Here is a 10,000-nt window from a genome sequence, read left to right as displayed (position 1 = left end):
TTCTGTTTATGTGTAACGGTCGTAACGGTTTTTTTTTTATTTTCAAACATTTCAAACAAAACATGGCGGAAGTGAAGCCAAGCGTGTTTTTCTTTGTTTTTTCTTTAATATGAGAGAGAGAGAGAGAGAGAGAGAGAGAGAGAGATTCATTATGTACACTTCATCTCCCATTCCTCCTCCTTCTCCTCTCTCTCTTTCACCTTCCTCCCTCGAGAATTTACTCTCTCTCTCTCTCTCTCTCTCTCTCTCTCTCTCTCTCTCTCTCTCTCTCTCTCTCTCTCTCTCTCTCTCTCTCTCTCTCATTTGCCTTTACAGTAAACATTCTCCTCCTCCTCCTCCTCCTCTTCCTCTTCCTTTTCCTCCTCCTCCTCCTCCTTCTCCTCCTCCTCCTCCTCCTCCTCCTCCTCCTCCTCCTCCTCCTCCTTCTCCTCCTCCTCCTCCTCCTCCTCTTCCTCCTCCTCTTCCTCCTCCTCCTCCGTTAAGCTTCCTTCGATTCCCAGCTTCCTTATCTTCCAGGCCAGGAGGAGGAGGAGGAGGAGGAAGGAAGGAAGGAGGAGGAGGAGGAAGGAAGGAAGATAAAATGAAAAATTAACTCTCTCTCTCTCTCTCTCTCTCTCTCTCTCTCTCTCTCTCTCTCTCTCTCTCTCTCTCTCTCTCTCTCTCTCTCTCTCTCTCTCTCTCTCTCTCGCTCTCAGTCGTTTCGTTTTCGCTCATTCGGAAAATTTAGAATATTTTTGTTTTTTGAGATGGAAAAAATATTGTGGAAAAAAGAAAAAAAGAAAATGTAGTAGTAGTAGTAGTAGCAGTAGTAGTTGTAGTAGTAGTAGTAGTAGTAGTAGTAGTAGTAGTAGTAGTAGTAGTAGTAGTAGTAGTAGCAAATCATAATGTCAATTTAATAACACACACACACTCTCTCTCTCTCTCTCTCTCTCTCTCTCTCTCTCTCTCTCTCTCTCTCTCTCTCTCTCTCTCTCTCTCTAATGTTGACTGCTTGCAAACTCTCTTTCCTTTGCAATTTGCAGTTGATTAGCTGAGAGAGAGAGAGAGAGAAGAAGAAGAAGAAGAAGAAGAGAGTGAGATAGAGATAGAATTAGATAATATTTGGTGAAAACAATTCTCTCTCTCTCTCTCTCTCTCTCTCTCTCTCTCTCTCTCTCTCTCTCTCTCAAATTGCTTTTAAATTTTTCATTATGTTTTCTTCTTCTCCTCCTCTTTCTCCTCCTCCTCCTCCTCCTCCTCCTCCTCCTCTTCCTCCTCCTCCTCCTCCTCCTCCTCTTCCTCCTCCTCCTCCTCCTCCTCCTCCTCCTCCTCGTTTTCTTTTGGTGTAAATTAAATATAATCTTTTTTTTTTTATTCTTTTCAATCTTTTCTTAATCCAGTTTCTATCTTCCTTCCTTCCTTCCTTCCTTCCTTTCTTTCTTTCTTCCTCCTCTTCTTCTTTCGTGAAATATTAAAAAATGCCACAATTCCTTTTTAGAGAGAGAGAGAGAGAGAGAGAGAGAGAGAGAGAGAGAGAGAGAGAGAGAGATTGAAGGAGAGAGAGAGAGGAGACCTTGAGAGAGAGAGAGAGAGAGAGAGAGAGAGAGAGAGAGAGAGAGAGAGAGAGAGAGAGAAATAATGGCCAAAGGAAAATGGCTTCGTATGATGAGAGGAGGAGGAGGAGGAGGAGGAGGAGGAGGAGGAGGAGGAGGAGGAGGAGGAGGAGGAGGAGGAGGAGGAGGAGGTGTGTGGGTAGAAGGGAGGAGGAGGAGGAGGACATGTAGGTGCCACTCACTCCTCCTCCTCCTCCTCCTCCTCCTCCTCCTCCTCCTCCTCCTCCTCCTCCTCCTCCTCCTCCTCCTCCTCCTCCTCTTCGTCCTTCTCGTCTTCCTCTTTCCCGAGGGACGTAAAGGAAGAGGAAGATTGAAGATAAACAGGAGGAGGAAGAAAGATGAGAAGAAGAAGGAGGAGGAGGAGGAGGAAAAAAATTCGTCATTATTTTTATTATCATTATTATTATTGTTTTGCTTCTTTTTTCTGTTTTATCATTTTTTTTTCTTTCCTATCTTTCTTCATATTACGTTTATTATCACTATTATCATCTCTTCTTCTCCTCTTCCTTCATTTCCTCCTCCTTGCTTTCTTCCTTTTCTTTCTCCTTCTGTCCTCCCTCCTTTTTCTCCTCCTCCTCTTCCTCCTCTCCTTTCATCTTTTCCTCCTCCTATTCCTCCTCCTCCTTCTTCTCTTCTTCCTTCATTTCCTCCTCCTCTCCCTTCTTCTTCTCTCCCTCCTTTTCTCCTCTTCCTCCTCTTCCTCATTCTTTTCCTCCTCCTCCTCCTCCTCTTACTCCTCCTTCTCCTCCTCCTTCTCTTCCTTGTTTTCTTCCTCTTCTTTCTTATTCCTATCTTTATTGTCATTTTCTTTATTCCTATCGTCATATATCGTCATTTTCCTTTCGTGTTTGCGTATTCTGTGTGTTTTGTTGTCAATTTCACTATCACCATCATCATCTAACACTTTTCCTTCTTCTTCGCCTTCTACACGTATTTTCATTTCTTGTTATTGCAGTTTTTTCATGTTTTCTTCGCAAAATCAACCTTATTTTACTTAATTTTCTTCATTTATCACCATTATTCACTATTTTCTAACGCCTTCCCTTCTTCTTCGCCTTCTGCAGGTATTTTTGGTCCTTATTATTCCTGCTTTTCCTTTCTTTTCTTCTCCAAACCAACAACTTTATCTTATTTTTCTTTATTTTCTTTATTTATCACCATTATTCTAACACTTTCCCTTCTGCTTCGCCTCCTACAGGTATTTCTTGCCCTTATTATCACTGTTTTTCCTTCCTTTCTTCCCAAAACCAACAAATTTATCATATTTTCCCTCATTTCCGTCATTTATCACCATTAACACCTTCCCTTCTGCTTCGCCTTCTACAGCTGCCTGACGGGTGTGAGCTGACGGTCGGGGAGCTGAGAGACATGGCGAGCCGGCAGCAGCAGCAGATCGAGACCCAGCAGCAGCTCCTGGTGGCGCGGGAGCAGCGGCTTAAGTACCTGAAGCAGCAGGAGTCCCGCGCCGCTGCCGTGGCCGCCGAGGCTGAGAGGCTGAGGCGGCTGAAGGAGAGAGTGGAGCTGCAGGAGGCCAAGTTGAGACGTCTGCGGGCACTGAGAGGACAGGTGGGTGGCACAGGATAGGAGGAGGAGGAGGAGGAGGAGGAGGAGGAGGAGGAGGAGGAAAGGAGAAGAAGAAGAAGTAGTAGTGGTAGAAGAGGAGGAGGAGGAGGAGGAGGAGGAGGAGGAGGAGAAGAAGAAGAAGAGTAGCAGTAGAGAGAGGAGGAGGAGGAGGAGGAGGATCATCTTTACTGTAGAGGCAAAGAGAGAGAGAGAGAGAGAGAGAGAGAGAGAGAGAGAGAGAGAGAGAGTTAGGTAAGGTAAGGTAAGGTTAGGTTAGGTTAGGTGTGTGTACAGGTGTGCTGGGATAGGCTAAGTTAGGATAGGTTGAATTAGAAACCTATGTGGAGGGATAGAATAGTGAGGACTGTGACCATTAATCCTCTGACCTCCATAGACCCTTCCTAATGTCAATAAAATGGTCTAATCGTACACAAATCTCAAGGTAAAAATGTGTCCCAGTACTGAAGGGGTTAAGCGCATTTTTAACGTTGTAGCGACAGATTATCAACATTATCAACCTATTATTAACCTCACCACTCTCAAAAACCTGGATAGGCCTCTCTGTAGCCTTAAAAAACAGCGATAGGAGAGCGAAGCATGTTAAAACTGGTACTCTCAAACAATCTGCGCTTCACTATTTCAAAAGGCTTTATTTAAATTCACACCAAATTTTTAAGGTGTTTTTACGGTTTTAGAGGCAGAGTGACAAGATTTCTAGATTATTAACTGCAGAAACACTCTTGAAAACTCCTATTGTGGCCTTGGAAATAGTCGTGGTGACAGAAAAGAGCGATTTTTAAGGTGTTTTTACGGTCCTAGAGGCAGAGTGACAAGATTTCTTCATTATTAACTGCAGAAACACTCTTGAAAACCCCGCTTGTCATCTCTGCGGCCTTGCAAAATTGTTGAGGTGAGAGAGCAAAGCGTTTCTGAATCCTAAATTGAAGCCTCATTGCATCCCGGCGCCGAGGCAGACAGTCACCAGCCACCGCCGTGCACACACCACCCTCTGTCCCTCGGTTTACCAAAATTAGTGTTTTATTTTGTTGTGTTACTGTTGGTGAGTGTTTGGAAGTGTATTGAGTGTTCTGGGGGTTAATCTTTTAATACTGAGACACATTTTTACCTTGAGATTTGTGTACCATTAGACCATTTTATTGACTTTAGGAAGGGTCTATGGAGGTCAGATTAATGGCCACAGTCTTCACTAGTTTAACTCCTTCAGTACTGGGACACATTTTTACCTTGAGATTTGTGTACCATTAGACCATTTTATTGACATTAGGAAGGGTCTATGGAGGTCGGAGGATTAATGGCCAGAGTCTTCACCATTTTAATCCCCCACATGAGTTTCTGAAGCTGTATAAAATCACCAAATAGTCACCAGAATGAGTCGGATTTTTAAGACGTGCTAGAAAATTTGTGTTTCTGCCAAAGTTATGAGTGTTACATCTTGTTCTGTATGTACTGGTGAGTGTTTTGAAGGTTAGTGAGTGTTCTAGAGGGCAAGAGTCGCAGTTTTAAGTCCTTCAGTACTGAGACGAATTTCTACCATGAGTTTTGTGTACCATTAGACCATTTTATTGACATTAGGAAGGGTCTATGGAGGTCAGAAGATTAATGGCCACAGTCTTCATTTTAATCCCCCACATGAGTTTCTGAAGCTGTATAAAATCACCAAATAGTCACCAGAATGAATAGGGCAAAGCATCATGGTAGTGAAGGGATTAAGACACGCTGGAGTGTATTATAGTGTTTCGAGAGTGTTTTATGGGTTCAGTGATAAGTTAATGGGATTCAGAGTTAGTTATTGGTGTTTTAAGGGTGTTTTTATTGTTAATGGTAGTTTGACAGGACCAGTGGTAGTTTTTACGTGGTTAGGTGGAAGTTATCGTGGTTCTAGTGATAGTTTTGATGTAGTAGTAGTTTAACAAGGATAGTGGTAGTTTGAGGGTAATGATAGTTTAACAAGGATAGTAGTAATAGTTTTAACAATGTCTGGTGTAAGTTGTCGTGGTTTTAGTGAGTTTAACAAGATGATAGTAGTTTAACGAGCGAAGGGATAGTTTAACGAGGATAGTGGTAGTTTAACAAGAGTAGTGATAGTCTAACAGAACCAATGGTAGTTTTTATATAGTTTGGTTTGTTGTGGTTCTAGTGATAGTTTGATAATAGTAATAGTTTAACGAGGATAGTAATAGTTTAACGAGGGTAGTGATAGTTTAACAGGACCTTTTTAACCATACAATTCCACTTTTTCCACTTTTTTCCACATGTTCCACCTTCTGTACCATTTCATCCACTCAAAAACCAGAAATTTTCCACCTAAATTCACTCAAACCACCTTTTTACCTATACAATTCCACTTTTTTTCACATTATTCCACATTCTGTACCTTTCCATCCACCCAAAATCAGAAATCTTCCACACAAACCCTTTCAAACTCCACTTTCTACCTTTTCACCCTACCAGTTCCACTCTTCCACCTCTTTTCCACATTCTTCCACATATTCCACTCAAATCCACCTTCTACTCCTTTTCATCCACTCAAAAAACACAAATCTTCCACCCAAACTATCTTATAATGAACTAATTCCACTTTTCCCACTTTTTTTTCCACATTCTTCCACATATTCCACTCAATTCCACCCTCTACAACTTTTTACTCATCCAAACACCACAGATCTTCCACCTAAACCTATCTTATACTCAGTTAATTCCATCTTTTCCACCTTTTTTTCCACAATCTTCCACAAATTCCACTCAATTCCACCCTCTACACCTTTTTACTCATCCAAACACCACAGATCGTCCACCTAAACCCATCTTATACTCAGTTAATTCCATCTTTTCCACCTTTTTTTCCATATTCCACTCAATTCCACCCTCTACAACTTTTTACTCATCCAAACACCACAGATCGTCCACTTAAACCCATCTAATACCCAAGCGATTCCACATTCATCCACCTTTTCACCACCAAAAACCCACAAATCTACCACTTAAACCACCTTACACCCAAGTAAAAACCGCAGTCTTCCACCCAAACGCATCTTCCACTTACCACGAACCACCAGTACCCACAGATCCACTCCATTCCAGGTGGAAGCGACCAGACTGAACACAGCCTCCCTCACCACGGATCTGGACGCGATGAGACAGCTGTTCAGTGAGAAGGAGAAGGAGCTAGTGGTGGCGGTGACGAAGGTGGAGGAGATGACGAGGCAGCTGGAGGAGTTAAGACAAGGGCGTTCTCCACTTAACCCCAGCGATCACCACCACAATGAACTGGATAAGCTACGGAGGGAGTTATTAGTGAGTGTTGTGGTGTTTTGGTGTGTTTTGGGGTGTTTTGTGTGTTTTGGGTGTTTTGGTGTGTTTTTGTGTGTTTTGGGGTGTTTTGGTGTGTTTTGGTGTGTTTTGGTGTGTTTTGGGGTGTTTTGGGGTGTTTTGGTGTGTTTGTGGGGTTTGGGTGTGTTTTGGGTGTTTTGGGGTGTTTTGGTGTGTTTTGGGGTGTTTTGCGGTGTTTTGGGGTGTTTTGGTGTGTTTTGGGGTGTTTTGGTGTGTTTTGGTGTGTTTTGGGGTGTTTTGGTGTGTTTTGGTGTGTTTTGGGGTGTTTTAGGGCGTTTTGGTGTGTTTTGGTGTTTTAGGGTGTTTGGTGTGTTTTGTTGGTGTTTTGTGGGTGTTTTGGGTGGTTTGTGTGTTTGGGGGTGTTTGTGTGGTATTCGGGGGTGGTTTGGGTGGTGGTGTGTGGTGTTTGGAAATGTTTTGTGGTGTTGTGTGTGGTGTTTTGGTGTTTGGGGATGGTTTGTGGTGTTATGTTGTATTTTGTGGTGTTTTGAGGTGTTGTATGAGTGTTGCATTGTTTGTTGGTGTTGAGTGGTGTAAAAAATAGATTTAAAGTCTTTTCTTTCCATACACTCTCGAAACACACCAAAACACTTAAAAACACACCCAAACACACCAAAACATACCCAAGACTCATCCCAAACACACCCAAAACACATCAGATCATACCCAAATCCACCCAAACACACCCAAACACACCAAAACACCCCCAAACACACACCCTAACACACCAAAACACCCAAAAACACACCCAAACACACCATAACCCATCATAACCCACCAAAAACACACCAAAACACCCCCAAACACACCAAAACACCCCCAAAACCCACATACCACACCCAAACACCCTCTAACACCCTCCCTTCTTGTGCCTCTCCTTCAGTATCGGAACAGCGTGAACCGGGAGGCGTCAGCGCGGGTGGCGGCGCAGCGGGAGACACTGGCGGCAAGGAGGGACGAGATCTCCAGGATAGACAAGAGAGTGTCAGAGCTGCAGCAGAGACTACACCGGAAGCGACTCTTGAACCAACAGCTGGCCTCGCAGATCACCGCAGCCACGCAGGTCTGTGCTGGGGGAAGGCTGGGAGAGGTTGGGGGAAGGCTAGGAGAGGTTGGGGAAGACGGGTGAGTGTGGGAGAGGCTGGGAGAGTGTGGGAGAGGATTGGGACCGTGGTGTTATACTGGGAGTGGCTGGGAGAGAGCTGTGAGTGTGTGGGAGAGGATTAAGAGTGTGGGAGAGAGAGAGAGAGAGAGAGAGAGAGAGAGAGAGAGAGAGAGAGAGAGAGAGAGAGAGAGAGAGAATCATAACCATCACTCGTTTGAAAATAAAAAAAAACTAATCATAACATTTCACTCCTCCTCCTCCTCCTCCTCCTCCTCCTCCTCCTCCTCCTCCTCCCACAGGCTAAGCAGGCGCAGCTGAAGGCGGTGCAGCAGAAGGCACTGAGGGAAGGCATACACTCCTCTTCTTCCGTCGACGATGCCCAGACCCCCGGCCATCTCAAGGTGAGGAGGAGGAGGAGGAGGAGGAGGAGGAGGAGGAGGAGGAGAAAAAAAAGAACAGTAATAGGAATAAAGAAATATTTAGGAGAGAGAAACTTCATCACACTCACTCACTCACTCACTCACTCACTCACTCTCACAGACCTAATACTCTTTCCTCTCTCCCTCTCACACTCCTCTCACAACCTCTCATTCACTATTCACTCACAGACGTCACACTTCCATACTCTCTCTCTCTCTCTCACATCTACACACACTCTCTCCCTCTCTTACTCACACACACTCTCTCCCTCACTCTCTCACTCCTTCTCACTCTCACTCTCACTCCCTCTCCCTCTCTCCCTCAGATACCACGTGGGGAGGACCTGGCAGAATTCAGTCCCAATAAGAGCGATCCGAAATACCAAACGCTTCCCTACAACACCAAATTCTCAGTCACCCAGAAGACTAGAGATCCCGATTCCTGCCCCCCCACCCCCACCACGCCCACCCCCACCCACCCTGACCCACCATTACCCCCCTCCACGACACCTGCGCCCCCCACCACCACCACCACTACTCCAGGAGGTGGGCTAATGACCAGAACTGTGCATTCAATTCCCACGCATCCGCCGCCGAGAAGTCTTGCGCATGCCCCGCCCTCGCAGGTTATGCCGCCCCCTTCTACTTCGACCCCCGCCCCCCCGAAACCACCGCCCAACCCAGCTATGACCCCAGGTAAGGGATTTTGGTGTTTATTGGTGTTTTTTTGGTGTTTTTTGGTTTTTCTTTTTCGTTTTGTTTTTCTTATTTTTTTTGTTTTCTTTTGTGTTTGTGTTTGTTTTTTTTGTTTTGTTTTTTTTTTTTTTTTTCTTCCTTCTCTTGTTGTTGTTGTTGTTGTTGTTGTTGTTGTTGTTGTTGTTACAGTTATAAATAAATAAACATGATTGATTTTAATATTCAACTCTCTCTCTCTCTCTCTCTCTCTCTCTCTCTCTCTCTCTCTCTCTCTCTCTCTCTCTCTCTCTCTCTTTCTCACACAGGGTATTTGGTCCCGGCACGCAACACTTCACGCAACGCACTCAACCTCTGGGCGGCGCCACGCTCACGCAAACCCAGGTGAGAGAGAGAGAGAGAGAGAGAGAGAGAGAGAGAGAGAGAAATTTGTGTACGTGTGTAGGTTCTTATGCTCTCTAATCCATAACACACACACACACACACACACACACACACACACACACACACACACACACACACACACACACACACACACACACACAGTCATCTATTTTTACTTAAATCCTCCTCCTCCTCCTCCTCCTCCTCCTCCTCCTCCTCCTCCTCCTTTCTCTCCCTCCTCCTCCTCCTCCTACTATTACGTATATATAAAGAAAATAATATTAAAATGAGAAAAGGGAGATGATGGAGGAGGAGGAGGAGGAGGAGGAGGAGGAGGAGGAGGAGGAGGAGGAGGATTTAAGTTAGGATAAATGACTCTTTGTTAGTGTGTGTGTGTGTGTGTGTGTGTGTGTGTGTGTGTGTGTGTGTGTGTGTGTGTGTGTGTCTATATTTAGCAAGACTGATTTCTTTTACTCATTTTTTCACCACCCTGTAACAGTGACTCGCGGGTCCCTCAGTAACATTCTGCCTCACCCTGTAGCCTGTACTACTAATGTTTGTTGCTTCACACTGTAACTGCCTCTATGACACACCCTGTAGGTTGATTTTGTTCGGTATTAACTCTTTTTGACTCACCCTGTATGCCACGCTGTACTTTTACCATCTCCTCGCTAGCTTTTTGTGACACTCTGTAACTTGCTGAGTGTTAAAAGCTTCTGTGACACCCTGTACATTTCTTATTTATTTAGTTTTTTTTGCAAGACACTGTAGTGGTTAGGGATTTGCTTTCTGATACACCCTGTAATGTAGGGATTTGTTTTGATACACCCTGTATTGTAGGGATTTGCTTTGTGATACACCCTGTATTGTTTGTGTATTTTTTTTCTATTATC

At 44.4% G+C, this 10,000-nt stretch overlaps 1 protein-coding gene across 1 annotated transcript in view; it reads left to right on the top strand.

Moving 5' to 3' along the window:
• LOC123499983 (apoptosis-stimulating of p53 protein 1-like) overlaps nt 1-10,000 on the top strand; it is a 44,781-nt gene that overhangs the window by 25,293 nt on the left and 9,488 nt on the right. Inside the window, exons 3-8 of the mRNA XM_045248542.1 lie at nt 2,919-3,158; nt 6,258-6,470; nt 7,390-7,569; nt 7,911-8,012; nt 8,357-8,724; nt 9,029-9,107. Coding sequence (XP_045104477.1) covers nt 2,919-3,158; nt 6,258-6,470; nt 7,390-7,569; nt 7,911-8,012; nt 8,357-8,724; nt 9,029-9,107 — 1,182 coding nt within the window. The remainder of the gene's footprint in view (nt 1-2,918; nt 3,159-6,257; nt 6,471-7,389; nt 7,570-7,910; nt 8,013-8,356; nt 8,725-9,028; nt 9,108-10,000) is intronic.

This window comes from Portunus trituberculatus, chromosome 8 (assembly GCF_017591435.1).
Source record: "Portunus trituberculatus isolate SZX2019 chromosome 8, ASM1759143v1, whole genome shotgun sequence".
Taxonomy (NCBI): domain Eukaryota; kingdom Metazoa; phylum Arthropoda; class Malacostraca; order Decapoda; family Portunidae; genus Portunus; species Portunus trituberculatus.
Note: the sequence above shows the minus strand (reverse complement) of the source record. Positions and strands in the feature narration are given on the sequence as shown.